Here is a 23,626-nt window from a genome sequence, read left to right as displayed (position 1 = left end):
TGAACTCATGAACCATTGAGTTCATGACCTGAGCCGAAGTTGGACGCTTACCTGACTGAGCCATCCAGGTGCCCCTCTCTACATTTGAACTCTTAAAAGTTACTTCTTTTTAAAATTCATTTCTAACTTAATTGCATGTTTATCAGAGAACATGGACTGTTTGATATTAATTCTTTGATATATGTTCAGATGAGTTTAATAGCTGAACATGTGGTCATTTCCGAAGTGTTCCCATGTGCTTGAAAGAAAATAATCCTTCTGTTGGGAACAGAGTTCTACCCATGATTGTGAAGACAGTTTATTAATCGTGTTGCTCATTTTTTTGGCCAGCTTATTGGTTACTGAGAAAAACATGTAAAAATATCCCACTTTGAAAGTGAATTTGTCAATATTTTTATGTTCTTCTGTTAATAGTGGTTTATAAATCTTGAAGCTATGTTATTAAACGCATTATCTTGTTAATTGCACTTGTGATTATGTCATGTCCTCTTTGTCCTCGAGTGCCTTTGTGTATAATGTATTTACTCTGATATTAACATAGACTTCCTCTTTGGTGAAGATAGAGGAGACACTGCTAGTTATTATTCAGTATTATTTCAGCCACTTATTATTACTAACCAAATCTTGATTCTGTTCAATAGCAGTAGGTCCAGATAAAACACCCCGTGTCTCAGTCTCTCTTGTGGTTACCATATGCTATATTAGATGAAATCCTATGCTGTGTATTTTTTGTACATCAGCACAGTTGACTATCAGCAATTTTATGTGATTGAGCCTAATATTTTTGGCCCAGAAGATCTGTACATGCAAGTCAGTGGGTGGAATTTTTGTGGAGGCTATTTTAAAAGAATTCTATTTTGTTGGCCTGTGTTTTCAACCTTCTGTCCTTTGCCTTTTTTCCTCACTTCTTCTACTGTGGTTTGTGACCCAATGTCAGACAGTATAGTGACCACATTATAGCTAAAAGCTTGGAAATGCATCTTAAAGAGGGCAGGGTGGAAGGATAGAAAAAGTTCTTGATAACTCCCTTAAAGAACTGCACTAACTCTGGACTACACACCCCAGGACATGTCATTACAGGAGAAAAAGAAGCCTCTGTTAGTTAGTCCAGCTCCTCCTATCTCACCCCAATCACTGCTTTTGCTGATCATGACATGACCCCAGCTCTGTCAATAGCTCCAAACACAGTGAGCTGGTTTCCTCCCTTACCTTCTAGTCCTCTGTTCTTCAGGTCGAGTGATGTGGAGATTCATTCTTGAATTCAAATGAACTTGCGATACTATTGGAAAAATACATGCAAGAGAAAAATAAGAACGTTGCTCTTTTTTCGTTTCTCTATCCAGACCCAGGAGGCTTTTACGTGTAGCAGCTAGTATGGAAGAATGACCCCAAAGGCAGCTGCCTGTGTCCCAAGCCATTGACTATGTAAGTCAGGGGATACAAGAAAAAAAAATTTTTTTTTTCATTTACTGTCAGCAACACTTCACTGCTGCCTTTGGGAAAAGAGTTTTGTATTGGAACCTGATGTAGCAAGCCTAATCTGGAGTATGACAGATGTGTTTGGGGATTAATGAGCTGTAGTATGCATGCAGCTGGCTCTGGTCCTGAATTTTAGGGCTAATGGCATAGGAATGGCTACTCTTCATTAAGTTCCCAGTATATGCCAGATAGTGTGCTAAGCAATTGCCAGGTATTAACTCATTGAGTTCTTATAACAGTAGGTAGATTTTATTACTAACAGCCTCATTTCTCAGAGGAAGCAACTGGGAAAGTGAGAAGCTGAGTAATTTGCCCAATGTCACCTGGTTAGGGTGGGGTTGAGCTGGGATGGAACCCTGGTGGCTGGACTGCAGAGCCTGTGCAATCAATCAGTCAAGACCTCTTGGTGGCTTCTCCTGACCTTTGGATAAAGTTGTCTCCCAGGAATTTTGAACGACAGAAAGGAAGAAGCTTGGGTGAAAGAGTTAGGGGAGACGCAAAGAGAAAAGCAAACAAACACAAGCCATTGGAGGGAAAAAAACATTACTGAAGAAGCTGCCAGGAAATCCACCCCAATGCTCTGATTTTATCCTCATTTGAACTGTACCCAGGAACCAAATTATCCATTTTTGCTTCTTGGACATCTTTTGGTTGTAGGCAGGGATGCGTGGAAGCTTCCTTTCTCACTGCCACCCTTTCACAAAAAAATCTGAGACTTTTCTCTGACAGTTGGTCCCACTTTGACTTCCGTGGGGCAGCTTGCTCTAGTGGAGAGTGTGGTTCCCTGTCAGACAAGCTTGGGTTTCCCTCTTCAGCTACTTACTAACCTATGTGATGTCTGTGATCTGCCTATGTCACTTAATCACCCTGAACCTTCATCTCCTTACTCATCAAATGGGAATGTTAACTGTTAACACATGGCTTTGTTCATTCAGTCAACAGATATGTATTAATTGCCTGCTTTGTGCCGGTCACTGGTAGGTAACGTTTTGTCCCAGGTAGATCGTACATTATATTTGATCTTCTACTCCATGAACATATAATTCAGTGGAGAAGATAGACAACACCACTCCTGTGGTAAGTGCTAAGGCTGTTATGTATATGGGCTGTTGGGGGGAGGACAGGAACACGGCACATGTAAGAAGTACTTCGCAAACATCAGCGCTTGTTCATTTCTTCCATCCCCTCCCTTATTCTAAGGAGGCCGCTGCTGCTAACCCTTCCGTATGTACCTATGGTTTTATCTCAGAAGCCCTCCTCCAGCCTGGGATGTCTTTTTACTTTTAATATGTCACGGGCTCTGAGGTTATGCTGTTCAACCACCAAGCCAAACAAGGTGATTTGTGTCACATGTGCTATGCACCTTGGGCCCCTAGTCTTCCTATCGGTCTTCATATAATATTTAACCATTAACCTTACAGTTCCTCCGGGAAAAAAATTGAGAGTTCAAGAGAAAACGGAAATAAGAAAACTGTAAAATTTGGGGGAAATGAAATAAAAATAAGGTTTGGGCTTTTTGCCATATTATTTGCATATTATACTTACAGAATTACTTACGATGGTTTTCGTTGACTGCCTCCCAATAACCCCATTCCAATTTTAAATGTGAAAAATGTGAGAATTTGAGATTAGTTTCTCCCAGAGTTGATATTAGAGTCTGGAACTTCTGGATTCTTGCCTCGTGTTTTGTTGCCAACTCAGACTCCCTAGGAATATAGGCAAACACATATTGCCTCATCTATTTGTTTTTCATCGGTAAGTAAGTAGGCTAAAATTCAGGAGGTTTCCCAAAGAGATCAGGAAGAAGATTTTATTAAAAAATATACACTTTTCCCTGTCTTTCTCTAGGTGTGCCTTGATTCTGCAAAACCAAGGTTAGGAGAGGTTCAGTAGATCTATTTTTAAAATTTATGAACGGGGAGAACTAAATTCTCTTAGCTCAGAAAATAAAAGGTGAATATTATTTGAAAAATTAAGTGTGTAGGTTTAAGCAGGAAGGATGAAGGAAACGGTGAGGGTCGCATTAAATTTGTAAATAACTTTTCCCAGGCTGTTTAGCAGGGTCACTGGAAAATATCTTCCTTCTAAACTGACAAGGGCTACTTCACATCAGTTTTTATTAGCAAGTATCTTTACAAATATTTTAAAAAATCTTTAAAAATTTTTTCATAGCTTTTTTTCCTTGTAAGCCAGTAGCAACTCAAAATACACAAACCCACAGAGTGGTGAGATTGGGGGTTAGTGGTCGGGTTGTAAGGAGGAGGGGTCTGCGATGAGTCTTCAAACTCTGTGAAAACCACAGCCTTTTGTGACTTGGAAGCATTTAACAGTAATTAGAATAATTTAATCTTGAATTTTCAGTGCAGATAGTCTATCTAGAAGATGACATAGCAATGGCACAAGCTATTTCCACAGTTCAGCTTGTGAAATCCCCTTAAGCAAATACCCTGTTAATGGTCTGTAGGCCAGTGATTGCATATTCAAAGAATTTCATTCTGCAATATAGCCTTTATTAGGATCTAATTACCATGAAGGCAGAAAGGCAGAGGTATTTGGAATCTTTATATTAAATCATAATTAAAACCCATGTGAGGTTACCCACAAATATTTAGGATTTTATTTAATTGAACCCAAGATGAAAAACAAATCTAATGAATGGCAAAGTTCATTATACAACTTCCAATTAATATAATAGTCTAGTGTTTGCTCAGAAGACAAGGAAGATTTAAACATATGCATATATATGTGTGTGATATATATATCTGCATTATTTTGTTTTCTTGTATAAGATATGCGTGTATCACTACAGGCATGTGTGTGTATGTGTGACACATTATGTTATTTTCATAGCCAGATTCATTTTTAAAAATTAATAGAATTGTTTTTTTATTCAGCGAAGATTCTATCCTGATTCTTTGAACTGGGCTTATGGAATCTCATATTCTGCTCTCCTGTGAGTTCCATTTTATCCTTTAGAGTCCAAAAGGGGAATAAAATATAAAAGCTTTAAGCTTCCTTGCTTGACTTAGAAAATTGCACAAAGTCCCAGTAATCAAATTCATAAAATATGACCTGTTTTACGAGCAAAGATGTCAACAAAACTTAAGAGTAACCTTTGAATTTCTGTGGAAAATTATTAAGCCTCCTTTGATGCCTTGTTCTATGTCAGCTACACATGCTAAATAAAGAAGTTAAAGAAAAGTCACGAATATTAGCCCAGAGAATGCACAAAATAAAGCAAAGTGGCTGAATACTCTGAGGCTGAACATGTGACAGCACTGGGTACAAGGAGGAGTTAAAAACTAGAGATGTCCATTAAGGACCCTGGTATTTTCTCCACCGCACCCCCATCCCATCCTCCCCAAGAGGTTGCAGGCTCTCTCAGTTTCAGAATATGTTTTAAACTTTTTATGGGGGTGTGATATGACCCCTTTTTTTCTCACTAGACTGTGGATATCATAGGATGTCATAATTTCTAATAGTGAATTTGAGTACATAGGTTGAATACAAAACTGGGGGTAGAGACTCAACAAACTCAAGCTGAATAAACTTGCAATGTGAATATATAGAGCCTTGAAGAAAAATTCAAAGTAACACACAACTGCTGGGGACTAATATTTATGCCATGCTAATAATGCACAATTCAAAGGTTGCTCTCAGCTCTTAATGTCTTGTATGTTAGTTCAGAGTTTCTAATGCTTATGTAATGGAAAGATATGCCTTAAACAAAAGGTAAATTTTTGAGTATCACCAGTGTTGACTTAAATAGTATTTATTTTGCTTTTACTTAATTATGGACAAGCACAAATTAGCTATGAACTTCTTATACCTGTGGCTCATATTTGACTTTGAAAACCAAAACTATAAAAAATTAAATAAAGTACAACTATTACATAATAAAATTCAAAAAATATTAATTTAATTTGGTGGATAAAGTTGATTTTCTGAATGTAAATGGCAAACTGGGGAAGGCTCTTCTGAATTCCACATGTAAATATTCTCTTCTTTTAGCACCTTAGTAAAACCATATCCTTTTAGAGCTATCGATGTCATTTATTCTTCATTTTCCACGAATATATATTTTATACATTAATTTGTTTCAATTATTTTTTCTATTACATTGCAGTATTTATAGTAACACTACATAATGCCAAAAAAATATAAGGATAGATGCCAAAAATGTGTGGTTGTACTTGGTTATTATAGTATTATTTAAGTGATACAGAATAGCACTGTCCAATAGAAACTTCTGCAACACTGGAAATGTTGTATATCTGCACTAATATGGTAGTCGTCAGTCACACATGGCTCATGAGCATCTGAAATATGACTAGAGTGCCTAAGGAAATGAACTTTAACTTCATTTAACTGAAATGAATTTACACTTAAATTTAAATAATTATGACTGGTGGGTATCATATTGGTCAGTGAATACCTAACATATATTTATGTTACTTTTTTAGTTATTATCAAAATGGAAAATAAGATGTTATAAAATAAAGAACTTTCAGGTGCCTTAGAATACACTGACTCTAGTTCAAGGGTGAACTACTGTGGGTGATTATTTAATCAGTCTTAGACATGAATATGCCCAGCTGTGTACATTTTTTCAACTTGATGAGCACAAGTTAGAATCTTTGGAAAGTTTGATTTCCAAATTTTTGATTATCCAAAAGGATAAATCTGGTATATAAAAGGAATTGCCAAAGCAATGATAAGTTGGAGTTCTTGAGGAAAATAATTCTAAGCAGAGAAACTTGGAAAAGTAGCTACATCTCTAAATAGCTCACGCAGAACTATGTAGTGCCAAACCGGTGTGGTCTACACTAGAAGAGCAAAAGGGTTAAAAAGTAAAATGGTGGCATTTGAAAATGATTTAGACCTTTTAAAAAAATTTTATTGAGCTATAATTGACATAAAAGATTGTATAAGTTTAAGGTATACAAAGTGATGATTTGATACACACACACACACACACATGTATAGTGAATGATTACACAATAATGCTAATTAACACATCCTAATTATCACCATCTCAGATAATTACCATTTCTTTTTTGTAGTAAGAACATTTACCAACTTTCAAGCGTATAATTAATTGTTGACTACATGTACTGTGCTGTACATTAGAGCATTTTTGGAGTCAATTTCTTTTTTGTAGCGGGGGCATCCTTTTCAGGCTTCTTCTACCCTCATTTTGGCCACAAGGAATCCAGCTTCTGGCAGGAAGTCCGTGGCCAGCTCCCAAGTCCGGCCAGTGTGGCCAGTCTATATTGGGAGGAATGAGAATTCAGATGGAGACTTAACAAGGCTTATACCCGCCCAGGTGTGTTGCAGGTAACAAATCGCTTCTCACTTTCTTGAGAGCTTAATGTGTATAAGATATAATGTACAGTGGTGGATGTATAGGAGTGCATAAATAATATCTTCTCAAAAAGATTTATAATTTAGTATGGTGATAAAATGTAAGCAATCTTTTCTAGTTAAAATTCAAGAAATCATATGCCTAGATCCAAAAATATGATAAGATGACTGGAATCCAGAAAGGGGAAAAATTTGGGTGGTCTGGGAATGCTTAGGTAAGCTTGATATACTGATGTCTCAGAAGACATATCCTAAATACTATTTGATCCAATATATCAGGCAGGGTCCATGGCCTTTTAAATTATTTTTGAGATGACTGACACAGGATTATGCATTTATGAGTAGCCAACAAATAGTGGTAAGATGCAAAGGAATAGAATTAAAAGAAATAGGTGAAAGAGCAGGGGCCAAAAGGCTGTGATAAAATATAAACACAAAAGGAAGAGAGTTAGGAGTGTCTATAAATGTATGCACCATAAGCATGCTTTCAGGTGGCGGAAGAATATATTGTTCTTTTCTGTTAATATTAAGGTAGGAATACGTGTACAGAAATCAAACATATCTTGAGAGAACAAAAGGTAATAATCAGAGACAAAAGTAAAAAGAAAAAAAAAAGTGCTCGCATTGTAAATTAACGGGATGCAATTCAATAGTCTGGATGCCCACACTGAGAAAAGAATGATATTTCCTACTGAAATATGGTTTTTGATATTATTCTTAGACCCACAGTGTTTGCTACTTAAGGTCTACAAAATATTTTCAAGGTAGCAGCATCAAGAAAGTTGCCAAATCTGTGATCCATTCTGACCATCAGTATGTAGTCTGTCTCTAACAATGGCTCCAAACAATGGCCTGTGGGGCAGTAAGCTGCTTGTTCTCTACAGTGTGCTCTTTAGCAAGGTCTGGACTTCTCTGAATCCTTTTACAGATCTGACATCCCTGGATGTACCCAAATACTTATTGGACAGGTCCTGTTTGGATCATAAAATCTCTTGGGAGTAAGGAAAATTGTATGAGAGAGGGCCTTGATAACAAAACCTCTGCATGTTTTTACTATTGAGAAGAATGAAGGGGAGGAGAGCTAGCCTCTTCCATGCTGAATAGTTTTGTAACTTGAACCCTTTAAAAAAAATTTTTTTTAATGTTTATTTATTTTTGACAGAGAGAGAGAGAGAGAGAGAGAGAGAGAGAGAGAGAGCGCATGAGTGGGGGAGGGGCAGAGAGAGAGGGAGACACAGAATCCGAAGCAGGCTCCAGGCTCTGAGCTGTCAGCACAGAGCCCGACGCGGGGCTCGAACTCACAGACCGTGAGATCATGACCTGAGCCGAAGTCAGACGCTCAACCAACTGAGACACCCAGGCACCCCTGAACCTTCTTTTTTTTTTTAAGTTTCTTTATTTATTTTGAGAGAGAGCACAAGCATAGGAGGGGCAGAGGTAGAGGAAGAGAGATCATCCCAAGCAGGCTCTGCTCTGCCAGCACAGAGCCTGATGTGAACCTCGATCTCAGGAACTGTGAAATCATGACCTGGGCTGAAGCCAAGAGTCAGATGCCGAACCAACTGGGCCCTCTAGAGAATACAACAGAAGAGAGACTCAAAACATTGGCAGCAAAGCTAAAACATGAACAAGGTAATGCATGCATTCACTGCAAACCATCCGAGCAGGCCCTAGGCCTATTTCTCTGCTTTTAATATAATCAACTAAAATACGGATCTGATGTCTGAAAAGAAATCAAGGAAAGGAAAGTCTGGGTACGAAGAGACTCCAAGTGAAGCCTAGTTCTGAGAGAATTCCAGCTAGGCTTAGGAGAAACTCTGGAGCCAGAATTTTGTCCTGCTTCATGCACTAATGTTCTGTTCTAGCTCCCCCTGTGCCCAGTCATCTGCTGGAAGCAGCCTGATATGCATATGGCAGTGGATTAAAGATGGAGCAGCTGGAGCCTGTCAGTCAACTTCGCTCTTTGCAACGGGTCCTCTTGAAGGAGTTGTGAGCAGGGTATTCCCTGGACAACACAGACACATGGCACTTGGCTTGACACAAAATCTTCTGTTAAAGTCTCTGTTCTGAACTAGGAAATGAAATTTTCTCCATTTGGGATTTGAGAAGCTTGATCTTTACCATGACTTTGTAAACTTCCTTCCACCCCAAACCTGTTCTAATTGCTTTTAACTCGCAGCATATCCTTCTGGACTTTATGCACAGGTACCAGAGACAGACACTTGAGGCAGATTTTAATATATATAAACACTTTTCTATACGATAAATTGCTCTAAAGTGCTATTAATGTCTCTCTGTAGGCAATATTACAGGGAATAGTAGTAGAAAGACTCAAGTGATGTCCTTCTGATATGATCTCGCCTGTGAGTACATACTGCAGCAAGAATCCCTAGAACCAGCAGGGTATAAAGCCAAAGGCAGCTGCCAAGATTTTGGCCACAGGGTGGGAAATTGAAGCTTGCCATGTTTGGAATATGAGGCTTGGTTGGGGATGAGATATTTATCCGTTACTGCTCCATAGTTTGTTTGTCGTCCTGAGAGACTGAGCATATGCGGCAACATATCCTTGATTTTGGACAACCAGAGTGGTTAAAAGAAGCTATATGGAGAAAGCTGTTGGCAGATATGTGTCTTGAATAAATGCACAAGTTGGTAATTACACACCTGGAACCCAAAGAGCAAAAATGTGGACGGTGACTTGCTAGAGTGGGGGCTGATCACTACAGTGGTTTTGGATGAGTCTATGAATGGCTCCTACTTCCGTGTCCTGAATTTACTGGCAAGTGGGATGTGGCTCACAAAGCATGGCACCACTCTAAATTATGTTACTAATCTCTTCCAACTCTGCATGGATTTTTGTCTGAATTATATTTTCTACCACTGTGGACGTTTTTTTGCGTGGCATTTAGTATTTGGCATAAGAGGATGAAACAAACGATCCTAATTCATTCTCAGAGGAATGGTTTTAGAAAGAATTTAGTAGAATAAAACAGTTTGGCAAAACCTTTCTTCTTCATTCCAAAGGCATTAATTCATTAAGTCAGTGTTATTGAGGACCTACTATGTGCCTGAATACATGGAAGATGTAGAGTCAAAGATAAATAAGATGTGCTTTAAAAAACACAACTTGGAGCAAATTTTTGAGATGGCTGTCAACTAGGGCGGTAAGTAATGGTTTCTATTTCTTGCAGTGAATCCTGACCGACACAGAATCCAAGGGGATCATATCTCACTGCTGCCTAACGATCTTGAGTCCCTTCCTATTCTTCAGGAGAAAATGGCAAATCTCTTTGCCTAGAAATGTTAGTTAACATTTATTACTCAATAGCGATGTAACTACCAATGTCGTAATGTAACTATTCCAAGTGTGTATAGATGATTCACTTTAACATCACAAAATCCTGATGTAGGTACTTTACAGATAAAGAAAACGAGGCATAGAGAGATTAAATATCTTCCCTAATATAAAACAGTTAGTAAATGGTGGAGTTAGGAAACAATCTAAGCAGTTTAGCTTCAGAGCTATAATTGAACCCATTAATCTATGCTGCAAAACGGGCACAGCCTTGTCAAGGATTAGTATTAGAACCATCTCTATCCTGTTCCCCATTGTATATTCCTCTAGAGATACCAACTTTCTGTCATGTTGTTTCACACATTAGTGCTTTTGCACAAACTATTCCTTCCCTCAGCTTTAATTCTTCAATGATTTACTTAGCTCTTGTTTTATGCCACAGCAATTCAGGATACTGGGGATTGTCATACCTATTAAAATGACAAATGCAGTCTTTCCTTTTATGTAGGTTATGGACTACAGGGACTTTAAAGCAAACCAAGAGAAGCTACTGCATAGAATGACAGGTGGAAGTAAATAAATAGGAAATTACAGTTGTAGACTTATCATGAGAATTGAGAAGTGTCCAGGAAGCACACGTGGTGTATGTACAATTTGAATTTGAAGAATTAGGGAGGTTGAAGGTCCAAACAGATCTGAGTGCCTGGCATTTTCAACAGCTTCTCTACCTAGCTGATTCCCGGGCATCTATCAAGCTCAATTTCTTCTTTGAGAATCCAACCTTTTCCCATTTTGATTAAGATGATTTTTATTAACATGTCCTTAGCAATTTGAACAAAAAACACTTTATTATCTTGCACTGCTATTGTTAGTTATTGCCTGTTTTTTTTCTCCCACTAAACTGAAATCTCCTCAAGGGCAGAAATTATTACTTGCTTATTTTTGTATCCACTATATCAACTACAGTGCTGGCTTAGCATACACCCACTACAGATATTTGTTAATAAATGAGGAAATGGTTGATGAGGAAGCAAGAAATAAAAAGTCATCAATTCAAAGTGGGTCTTCTATATCTTGCTAATGATTTACATTTTTTTCTAGATAATCAGAGATCCTTAGAATTGGCAATAAAAATAATGCTGTGTTTCATTCCTATTATGTATGCTTTTGCATTCTTGAGTCAAACTGCCTTGCTAGGTTGGTTAAAAACATCACATTGATGAGGCTAAACTAATAAGTTTCTCTTTGTATGGATCAGTTTGCTTTCATATATACCTGTAACCTGAGGTTACCTCATGTACATTGGCCTCTTAACCTGCAGATATATGGCTTTGGTTATAAAGAGAACCTGATGAGAAAGCATGTTTGGACTATCTCAAGTCAATTTCCATTCATGGAACAATTGTCACACGCATACCCCAGCAATAGTGAGCCAATAACTTCACCTTCACATGTTCAGGGCAGGTATTATTTCTCTATACTATCATATTACGTTTGAAAATAAAGTGATAGACAAGCCTTCAGGGTTAATGTAATGTGACAATGCACATCAGTATCATCATAGACTTAGGAAAGTTACTTGAATTAATATACTACAGTTCCTGAATGGCCAAAACAATTCTGTGACTTATGTATTTTGATAAAATGATTTTTGACTGTTCTCACTTACATAATTAGTTATATTTAATTACAAAAAGCTTCCTTATTGTTAAATTCTTACCTGAGTAATTTAACACTGGAGAATACTACTTATCTCCATAAACTCAGGCTAGTTTTCTTCTGAAAACAATTGATCTTGAAGTACTTATAGATTCAAATATTTAGATAAGTTGTTCTGTATCAGATTTGTAGTGAATACAGTTTTAAAATCATAAAATTTGGATACTGTCAATTTGGCAAGAATACAAAATTATGTAGGGTTAGTTAGTTGGGAAAAAAAAAACACATCATGACTATGATTAAAAGGATTTTTATGGATGCTTTGTGGAACAAAGTCAGTAAAATTAGTTCCAAAAGCTGAAGGCTTTCCATCTGGCTGCTGTTAAAATATCATAGGTGTAATTTTCAGAGGAACTTCTGGGTAACTAGATTCTCCCTAGAAATATTGTGCTTTAGATTTTAAAGAAGAGTGTATGCAATTCTCATTGTCAAATGCAGCCTAATCATTTATTGGACGTTCTTAGTTCATTGGGTTATAGTGATCCTGAAGCTATTTTTGGTGACACATATGAAGTTTATAAAGACAAATTTATCCCTGTGCTATATGTCTAATAAGCAGGTTGAAAAGATTCAATCAGAAATGTGACATACTGTGATAGACATAGACACAGAATTAATTTTCCCTCTCTGTGCGTAAAACACAGTTGACTCTCAGGATCTTGTTGAAGGGTACTTTAAATTGCCCAGTAAGTAGGTATTACTGATGGTCTCGAGTATTTGAGCATGCTTATCCAAAAATAAATATCACTCTGAATTTACAGGGATTTCAGTACTGATGGAGAATAAAAGAAGAAGGAAACAGTCAACTAGTTTTTAAAAAATGGTTATTTACTTATTTATTTTTGAGAAGGGGGTGGGCAGAGAGAGAGGGAGACAGAGAAGCCTAAGCAGGCTTCCTGCTGTCAGCACAGAGACTGGCATGGGGCTCAAACTCTCGAATTGTGAGATCATGATCTGAGCTGAGATCAAGAGTTGGACACCCAACCGAATGAGCCACCCAGGTGCCTCTAAAATAGCCAACTAGTTTTAACCAAGTATTCCTGTCCTTCTTCACTGTATTTGTGCTCCAAAGAATAACAGTATGGGGAGAGATTCTAGCCCTCTTGAAACTTATAATTTATTTGGGTAAAGACATTAATAACTAAGAGGCAATAAATGACTTACACATACTTATGTTCATCTGCCTTTGTTCCCCTATCTGCCAGATGCAACATACACATTTTCTTTAGTTAAGATACCAGAGAAAGAAAAGAAATCTCCCTGGTAATCAACCAGATGTAATCAATCTGGGAATAAAAGATTTTCAAGGCTGTAACAGTAGAAACTTTTACTTTTCCTCTTAAATGGTGTTATGATGAACTCCGAAGTAAAGAGGGAGAGAGAATAGTGAATCTCATTGAAGGGATAAGAGATAAAAAAGAGATAAAGTGTGTCTCAAGCTCCAGCATTCCAGCCTGAAGGGACACTGTTGTCATCCATTTCAGTGGACACTAAGGATCTGCCATGGAAATCTAGGGCTTAGAGAAACAACTTGGAGACACCTGTCGTAGATCATTGCTCAGATAATTTTTCTTACCAACATATGAGTAGATGCAGTACTAGAAGCTTAAAAGTATGTGGGGAAAGGGGTGTTATGTTTGTTGGTGGGTAGCGGTGCTGATGGTGACTGTGATTTGGGGAAGAATTCAGTGATGAAGGAGTCTGGTTGATAGAAAATTTCCAAAGGCAAGTGGGAGAAAAACCCCTGAATTATGAGAGTCTAGTGAAATAAAGCCATACTGTATCTAATCTGAACTGTGTGTGTCACAAGTCTAAGCTTTCTCTACCCCCTCAGACATGGGTCCTATTAAGTAACAAACAAGAGAGATTTGTCCCCATGAGAGTTGTTTCGCTTTGTTTGTTTTGTTTTATTTTGTTTTAGCTGAAACCTACTAAGTTGTCTACCACATGGAGTAAAAATAAAATTGGAATGGCATCACATAAGTGAGTCCTTTGCAATTATTATTTTATGTTCCCTTTAAAAATTACCTTATTAATGTTTAATTACCAAAAATCCATTCAAATATCATAAAGCAGTGTGATCCTATGTATTTTTTCTGAATAATTTTAAGTTGTAGCTCTTAAATACTTCTACTTCTAGACATACATTCTTAGTTTTTTTCTAGTTAAATATTCTTGCAGCACTGTTTTTGGTATTGATGAATTGAGAAGATAGCTGGTTTCCATACATCAAGTGTTATCAGGGAATTTGACAAAATAGAGGGAAGAACCTCCGATTTCCACCATTTGATACTTTCACAGAACATAAAATTGTAATGATAAAATTAGTCATGTCACTTTAAAAAATAAATCTGTACTTTTTTTATAAGAGAAAAATTTAGCTTATGGACTTTGTTTCTATTTATAAAATATTAATGTGCCCTGACATTGAAAAATGAAATGAGATTAAGTGACTGTTGTGTCTGGGGTAACAGTACTCCAGACGTTAAAGCTGAGTTGGGAAGATGATGACCGGGAGATAAGCTCTCCTACAGCAGCAAGAGAGCTTTCTCATATTTCAGAGACATTTGTATCCCTAAAACCTTCCCTTAAAAATACAGTAAAGTCCGAACTAATGGGATACCTTAGATTTCCTGCAGTTAAACAAATCAGCTGAGTGCAGGACTCAATTTCCAGCTCTTTGCAGAAATCACCCCTTTGTAATTCAAGGGACATATGATCCTTTCCATGTACTTGGCAAGGTATATATACTATGCTTTTCTTCCTACTTTGTAACTCCTCACTTTCTCAAGTCCGCCACGGACCCTGGCATTCTAATGGCTCTAGAAGCCTAGGTTGTGAGTCTCCAGCTTTAGCTCTTGCTCTTTGGATAATTTCTTTTGGCCTTCTTGTTGCTGCCAAGGAAGCAGGAGAGGATAGCATGGCGAAGGCAATGATGTCCGCTTCTCTTTCAGCAATATCTCTCCAGAGAGAGAAAGAAACAGCTTAGGGCTGACAGGTTTGCAGTGCCAGGGGGCAGGAGAAGCCCTATGATCGGAATGGGCTCCAGGATGAATCTCCACCACCATGAGTTCTGACAGAGTGCATTTTAGCTCGAATCTGTACCCTTCTTCTATCCTTTAGATATTAATAGTTAATATGATTCATGAATTAAAGAGAATATTTCTTGAAAATTTTTACTTATTAATGCATTCATTTGATACTTTTCAAATGATCAAATATACTTTGGCTAATTTATTCTACTTCTTTGAGACGCTGTCCTGTGCTATGTGAGATACAGTGACAGTCTGGCCCTTGGCCTCTAGATCAGGGATTTGGTTTTCTATCACCTAGTACCCTGCTCACAACATATTCAGATCCACTTTAGAACACGTTAGCCCCCCTCTCGATAATTCCTTGTTGGCTGATTGACCTACCAAATAAACAACCTATAAAGAGACATGTTATAAGTTAGCGTTAAGTGGTAAAAGAAATGAAAGTTCAAATAATCAAAGAGACAGCAACCTGAAACTCTGGGACTCTGATGGATTTCTGTAGGGTTATTGCTTTCTGTCAGTTACAGCACCTTAGCCTCCTCAATCTATGAAACCACCTTGAATTGGTCCAGGATAAAATAACTGCCTCTTTGCTTATGTTGAAAATGGAATTTCTGGAGTCACCATGTTTACTTTTCATTGTCCTTTAATCCAAATTATGAATCTTTTGGGTCTCTGTATAATATTTACATAAGATCATCCATTCGTGAGATCCATAGTTAACTTTAGTAGTTTATCAGCTTGCTGATTTTGTTTGATTACTCTAATAACAAAATTGGCACCAATGAAGCTAAAGTAAAACAATAAAAAAAAAGCAAAAGTATGGAAAAACCATGACCAGCTTAAGATAACACTGATAATATACTGTTAATAAAGTATTTTCCCAAATCGTAAATTTTTCCAATCATCTTTGCCGGTGTTTTGGCAGGAAATCTACAGCCAGACTTTTTGGTTGAATACTAATGCCAGTCTTTTAGTAAATTTGACTAGAAATGCTTTAATTTAGAAGATTCAATTTTAGGAGCACCTGGGTGGCTCAGTTGGTTGAATGTCTGACTTCGGCTCAGATCATGATCTCACAGTTTGTGCTTTCGCATCAGGCTCTGCACTGACAGCTCAGAGCCGGGAGCCTGCTTCGGATTCTGCGTCTTCCCCTCTCTCTGTCCCTCCCCCACTTGTGTTTCTCTCTCTCCCTGGAAAATAAACAAACATTAAAAAAAATCGAATTTTAATATCTTATTTAGTAGACTACAAGTAAACAATTTTCTCCTATGTAAAAATGAAAGTCTATATATAATTGTTTATTAGTTGTCCAAAAGAACTGAATAATAAATTTTGGATACATTTGTAGTTCATCCAACAGGCTCCTTGTGTGTCAGATGGAGGCTGTCAGTCCTGCTTTGAGTATATCAATGTCTGTTTCCTTGCCTTTGACTGTGTTTATGTGTACAACTGTGTCTTAAACAACATGCAGGAAATACTAGGATTGTAAGCTTTTTAAATATCTGAGTTTTGACTAACTGTTCCCTGTTATTAAAAAGGAGACAATAAAATACAAAGAGAATGTATGATGCTAGAAGTAGGGAGGTGCCATCTAGTTAACAGAGAAGTGAATATTTCCCTGAGCAAGGTGACTTCGAACTTCTGTCATCTAATGAAATAAATATCACAACAGTTCACCCTTATTATATTTAAGTTTTTTTTTTAATGTTTATTTATTTTTGAGAGACAGAGAGACAGAGTGCCAGCAGGGAAGGGCCAGAGAAAGAGAGGGAGACACAGAATTTGACGCAGGCTCCAGGCACTGAGCTGTTAGCACAGAGCCCGACATGCATTGCAGATCCACGAACTGTGAGATCACGACCTGAGCTGAAGTCGGACACTTAACCGGCTGAGCCACCCAGGCACCTTATATTTAAGTATTTTTAAGACTCTTTCATTTTCCTTCTCTGAGAGATATCCCACTGTATTTCATTTCTGCGATTGAGGCCATCATTTCCAGATTATTAGAGATGCTTTGACTCTTTTTCATATTTTTCCTTTTGTCATTTTGCACATGCTATTGATGCACCATGGCAACACTTTTAAAAATATTACAGGATAATAGTTCCTTAATTCTGTGATTCTCTACAGACATAGGCATACTCCTGGAAGCACACAGCAGAGTGTGAAATATATTAAATGATGACTTTATAGGTCACTAATTCTCATCCCATGAAAACCACCCTGGGCCTTGGGGACTGTTACAGTTACATTCTTCTCAGGAACAAAGGACTATGCCAAGTATTTCAAGAAGTGGGGGTGTAATTCAGGAAACTGGTAATGCAGGTGTTGGAAAGTTGGAAAGATTAAAAGAATTAAGAGATTAGACACTGTAGGAAGCTGTTATTAACTGTAAATCTGGGAAATCAACCAAGAGAAGATGTATTACCACAATTGCAAGTGAGGAAGAGGGGCTAAATCCTCAAAAGCTCAAACTGCCTGAGGAGTTGCCATCATTTCCTGAGCATCCATCTCAGCAGCCAGCACAGTGCCTGAGGAACCATAGTTTCAGAGACTGGGTGGATGTGTGAGTGGGGCAGGCAACTGCTGCTGGGACATTTAAGGGACTGTGTCACTTTGCCAGTGTTGGAATCACTGAAGCCATACCACGTGACTTGCTCTGGGAGTGCTATCTTCCCGGATGGAGGGAATTTTCTAGAGCATGTTTCACGTGGCCCTTTCCACCATAACAGCTTCACCTCATTCCTTTTGGCCACTTTCAAAATATGCTTCTTGAAATCATATATTCAGGAACTGGAGAAATGGTGCACAATGGTTTTGTGGAATTACTTTGCTCATCATGAGACTGAGGCAAAATTCTTCTTATCACCTGACCCCAATAATCCTTCACTTTGCTGGTGGACCTCTGTAAAGTTTTAGGTACTGGTGAATTAATGTTAACTCAGAGCCATTATCTAATAATGCTTGGAAGAGTCTTTTCTTTTGTGGAGAGTCACTCCGAATAATAGCTTTATGTTCCTTTAGGGCAAGCTTGAAGTGATATTTATAGCATGTTCTTGGGATGCATTGTGGATTCTACCTCAAGGGGATCCCATTATGTTGGGTAACTGAGCAAGAACTGTGAGTCTGTATTATAGCGCCTCCTAGAACTAGAGTTTAAGTTATCTAGATCAATACTTTAATAATACTTTAGGAAGATACTCACCAATTTTCTTTGATCAATTAGTCACTACCAAAAGTCAAGGGACAGGAGATCAAAACCTGATTGCTGCTATGATTCTGGTTCCTATTATGCTAATTTGCCTATCTTGCCACTGGAGTTAAGGCCGGACACTAAACTTTGTTCATGCTAAAGTTCCCCTATTCCCTTTACAATAAGGAATCTGGTTACAATGACAGTATCTCCTACCACCACTCCAGCTTTCAGAGAACAGCCATCACAGAGCTTTCTAACTGATGCAATGCTCCCTTTATTTCCTAATGCCTTAGTTAAGAGAGCATCCTATGGTCCCTCTATGGGGGACATAGTGACGTATGATTTTTCGGGTTGTGCCGCTAACACTACTCCAACATTGTGATCTTCCTAAACTTTTATTCTTTCTTTTATATTAAATCTGGGAGTGGTGGTGACTCAAGCCCAGTGTCCCTGTAAGGTAGGATATATGCATAGGTGTATATAAATTAATGAACAGAAATATTTTAGAAGCACAGTATATATATATATAATTGCATTCTAGGCATTTTAAACCCAAGGAGGATAGGCTATAACATTGGAGCAGATCACTGAATGGATTCACTTGTTCCAGCACCACTTGTTGAAAAAAACTATTCTGTTGATACAGATTTTAAGTCTTTCAGAGTTTAGGAGTATAAGCTATATCATTTTGGTTGTATCTGATTACATTTATAGGATTAGAAGCACTAAAGGAAGGGTGATGGGTGGGCCCTTGAGGGATTTTATTTTTCAAGCTTATTACCTCTGGAGAAGCCATAACAGTATCATCAAGCAATAGAAAATCGGTCTGTTCATTTAGGGGAAGAAGACCTGTTTTACTGGCAAGGATACTGTAAATATCATTTTACAATAACAGGGAAATTTCAGGATTCAAGTTTCTTAACTTTATTGGATTTTCCATTCAGCCATATTTGTCCTGTAGTGACAAGAAATAGGAGTGCTTTTCTTTTTTGTAATTTAAGATTTTTTAAATTACTGATGTTAAGCCAAAAGTCAACTTAGTAAATTTGAAGATCTAGCTGGGTTTATTAAACAATTTATGAATCGGTCAGTGGCTCATCTAGCAAGTGGAGGGGAGCTCTGAGGAGTTGTACAAAATAGAAGGTTTTTATAGGAAGGAGGGTGGACTGAGAAAGTTATAGGCAAACGAAAAGAATTTTTCCTGGCAAGGCTGCTTTCCCTGAGGGGTAAGAGCAGAGGGCCTTATCACCAAGATTACCTTTTCTTCCTCCGGGCCAGAAGGGGGCCCCAGTGGCAGATGTCTTGATGCTGATAAGAAAATTCCTGACTGATGTGGTTAAGCCTAAGTTTCTCCTTGGGGACTTTGAAACTGCAATTAGGTAAGATATTAACCCCAGTTTGGGGACTTGACCTATGTGATGCCATTTGGGCCTGTGGGTTTTCTTTCTTTCTTTCTTTCTTTCTTTCTTTCTTTCTTTCTTTCTTTCTTTCTTTCAACACTGAACTCATCATTTATTTTTCATAAGCTCTCTAGAACACTCAGAAATAATCAGATAACCTCCCAGTTCTTGTGGTCATCATTTGTATTATAGTGGCAAAGTGCCATAACCAGTTGGGCTCCCAAAATCTTGCTTTTAGTATATACTTCATTCTAAGCAAACACATGATACTTTAAGTAAGCATGATGTCATTGCATGTCACAAATTACCAGTTGACTTTGATAAGGATGCCTTTACTTCATTCAAGCTCAAAAAGTAAGCAATTGAATTCAAGAGTTACAGCTCGTTTTTAAGTACATATCAATCAGAGGCTAGTGAGGGAAAAAAAATTACACAGTCTGTTTCAGAAAAGGGGATTTAATGCATGGCATTTATCACACAGATATTGAAGAGCTAGAAGATCATAAGGGAGAAGATAAAATTAGTAAGTGCAAAAAACAACTACTACCTCTAGGCCTACGGAAACAAAAAGAAGGGAAGAAGTAAGTAATCAGAGGACAGGCTGCAGCTGTACTAACTGAAACCATGGATGTGGGGGCCACAACTTCAGGAGCTGGGACCGTGAAGGAAGTGTCACCATCTGGCAGACTTGGATTTGAAGTGTTTCCCGTTTTTCTCTTTTCCAATATCCCTCCCGTGCTTCCCATTGGCAGAAGCCAGCTGGAAACCAGCTAGAAAGGGTGTCTGGGAAATGGAATTTGCAGACTCCAACTTAGTATTTCAGAATGCAGTACAATCTAGTAGAATGGACACAGAGCTAAAAGCAAATAGGCAAATAATTAGCACAGACACTTTTCTTTCTGGATCTCAATTTCCTTATACAGCCAGCTATGATTCATCCTTTAAGACTCAACTTGCTTAAACATTTGTTTTCACTTGATCCCTTTCCCAGTTTCCCCTAGTTTGGAGTAAGCGCCCCTCCTTTTTTGCTCCCACTGAAACTGGTATTGATGACTCTTATATTACTTACTTCAGTGACCTCACTTGCAGAATTTTTCTTTCTTTTCCCATGATTTCATGCTCTGCTTGTCCAGAGGTCTTAGTTCTAAAGGGAGGGATATTTCTACCAGGAGACACATGGTTTCACTGAACTGGAAATTAAGACTGCCACCTGGCCACTTTGGTTTCCTCATGCCTTTGAATCAACAGCCAAAGAAGGGAGTTACTGTGCTGTCTGGGGTGAATAATGCTGACTACCAATGGAAGCTGGACTGCTACTCCACCTGAAATTAAGAAAAAGAATGTCTGGAATACAGGAGACCACTTAAGGGAATCTATGTATTTCCATGCCCTGTGATTACAGTCAGTGGAAAACTACAAACACCCAACTTGGGCAGCATAACTAATGGATCAGATGGTTCAGGAGTGAAGGTCTGGGTCACCTTATCAGGTAAAGAATTATGACCAAAAGGTAGTTATAAATACTAGCTACAGTCACATGACCAGGTACAGAAATGAGGACTGTAATTGTTATCAGACAAGAATCTACATTGTCAGTGCCCCTAGTTCTCAGGCCTTCAGACTTGGATGGAGTTGTACTAACAGCTTTCCTGGGTCTCTAGTTTGCTAGTGGCAAATTGTGGGATTTCAGCCTCCATAATAACATGAGCCAATTCAGTATGATAAATTTTTTTTTCAAATAGATTTTTCAAATAGATTTTTATTCAAACATAGGTATATACACACATATTTAGGATATTCTTATCAACGTAATATATGCTTATATTTATCTTCTATTAATGGTGTTTCTCTGGAGAACCCTAACTAATACAGATTCTAAAAAGAATGTATAGTTTTGTAATATTTTAATAGCGGAAACTTGAATACTCACGTTGTGAGTATTGAGTAAAGAATTGTGCAGACCTCACAGTATGGGGGATGGGGTTTCATCAGTTAGGTTGTACTTGTTTTGATCTGTGTCAATTCTATTAGTTAGTCCTTGCTCATGTCTTCTTAATTTTGCTTTTGCATCTCTAGATTATTGTTATCTCTAGATAACAGCTGTTAAAACATTAATCTACTTTTCTCAGACACATGCACACTCTGTCTACCACCTGCTCACAGGTTGTCGAATTGTTTACATTTATCTATCCAATCGTTTTATCTCCCTAATTTATTTGAGGGCTCCTCAAGAACAAAGATTGTGTCTAATGATTTTTTCCTCTTCCTACAGAGCACCTAATGCAAGGCTGTGGGCGTATTTAGTACCCTCTATTTGTTGGAGAAATCATTGATAACTACACCTGAAAGTTCTCGGTATACAATGAAAATGTACTTCTTTTGTCAGTCCATTTAAGTACCACAGAAGCAAAATTTAGAAGAATTGTATATGGCTGGATGCAAAGTGTCTGCAAGAACTCCCTTTTTCATCTTCAGGCAAATCAAAAATGGCTTTATGCCCATTTTTAAAGTACAGAGTACTTAATTTTTATATTTCCAAATTAAGATAAAGTAAGAAAAAGACTCTAATCTGAGAAGATGTCCGTGGGTGTTTGCATTCAGTTTGAGTAAATGTTTTACGTTTGGACATTTCTTTTGTGGTGGATTTTGGATACATATTTGGATTTCTATTTATCACAACATACATTGAATTGTAAAGAGATGAAGAGTTTGAATGTAACAGATGGTAAATTAAGCTCTAAAATAAAATAGATGGATGTTAATGCTAGGCATTGCTTTTATTAGGGCTGTTAGAATTTCTCTACCCAGTAAATCTTTGTCAGTGTTAAAGCTCAATGGCAGTGAAAGATGCTTTGGATGGTGGTTGCAAGTGTAATTTTAATATAATTTGGTTTTAATTTTTAAAAATAACTTTAACTTAAAAAAATGATACATGTCCATGATAAAACAATTCAAATTACATAAGAGGCAAAGAAGAAAGTAAAAATGTCCTTAAACTGCATAATTGAGAAAACACCGTTATTAACATTTTGGTTACTATCCTTCTGGGCACATCTCTCTGTAAACATGTATACATGAAGTATATACATGTAATTTTACATGAAACACTATATGATGTCTTGACATACTTTCTGACTCAGTACATTATTTTTATTTATTTTTTTATTTATTTTTGGGACAGAGAGAGACAGAGCATGAACGGGGGAGGGTCAGAGAGAGAGGGAGACACAGAATCGGAAACAGGCTCCAGGCTCCGAGCCATCAGCCCAGAGCCCGACGCGGGGCTCGAACTCACGGACCGCGAGATCGTGACCTGGCTGAAGTTGGACGCTTAACCGACTGCGCCACCCAGGCGCCCCCTGACTCAGTACATTATTAATGATAATTTCTTATGTTAAAAAAATAGAAGAACCTCTCGTATCTAATATCTCATTAATTTTCCATATGATTAATAATAGATCATTTCTATTTCTTTTCTAGTGTGAACTATGCTATAGACAGGATTTTTATTCAAATACAATTTTTCGTTTTGTTCTAACCTTAGTTAAGCTTACTCATTCATTCATTCAACAGATATTTATCATCCCCAACCACGTGTCAGTCACTGTTTGACATGCTGTACTCTTTCATACACTACATGTTGGGACACATCTCACTATGGGTCTCTCATATTTCTTCTGGTCTTGCAACCAGCCAATGGGCTGTCCTTGTTTTGGACTCTCTTTTCAAGGATGTTTGCATGGTGAAAATAGATAGCATGTCTCTCACTGGAGCAAAAGGTAGGTTTATTTATTGTCCAATGTAATAAAGATGTCTTTCTCTAAAACAAAGATCAAACATGTTTACCATCCATTATAAAAGATTCGAGTTCCCTAAGTTTTGAGTTCCTCCTTTGTAATGCAACTAATGTGTGGATAGGCGCACCTATCTCTCTGTATATCAACTGACGGAAATTGGGGTTCAGGGAATTTAGAAAGTGCTGATACTCTGGCTATTGCTCATCCTATCAGTAATAAAGTCCTTTGTCTTTGACCAAGTTGGCCAGCATCAGTGAACTTGTGGCATACTTTCCTGTTAGGTTGCAAATAGAGTAAAACGTTAGTCACTTCCAAACTTTTGGAATTTCATACTTTCT

The 23,626-nt window shown here is 37.7% G+C and overlaps 1 protein-coding gene across 1 annotated transcript in view; it reads right to left on the bottom strand.

Annotated features, from left to right (window-relative positions):
• Window positions 1-23,626, bottom strand: part of LOC122231472 (60S ribosomal protein L10-like) — a 140,927-nt gene that overhangs the window by 5,024 nt on the left and 112,277 nt on the right. The window contains exon 4 of the mRNA XM_042959597.1: window positions 6,670-6,747. Within this exon, the coding sequence (XP_042815531.1) occupies window positions 6,670-6,747 (78 nt within the window). The remainder of the gene's footprint in view (window positions 1-6,669; window positions 6,748-23,626) is intronic.

The sequence above is a fragment of the Panthera tigris genome, chromosome D1 (genome assembly GCF_018350195.1).
Source record: "Panthera tigris isolate Pti1 chromosome D1, P.tigris_Pti1_mat1.1, whole genome shotgun sequence".
NCBI lineage: Eukaryota > Metazoa > Chordata > Mammalia > Carnivora > Felidae > Panthera > Panthera tigris.
The sequence above is the reverse complement of the archived record's forward strand: the minus strand, read 5'-3'. Positions and strand labels throughout refer to the sequence as shown.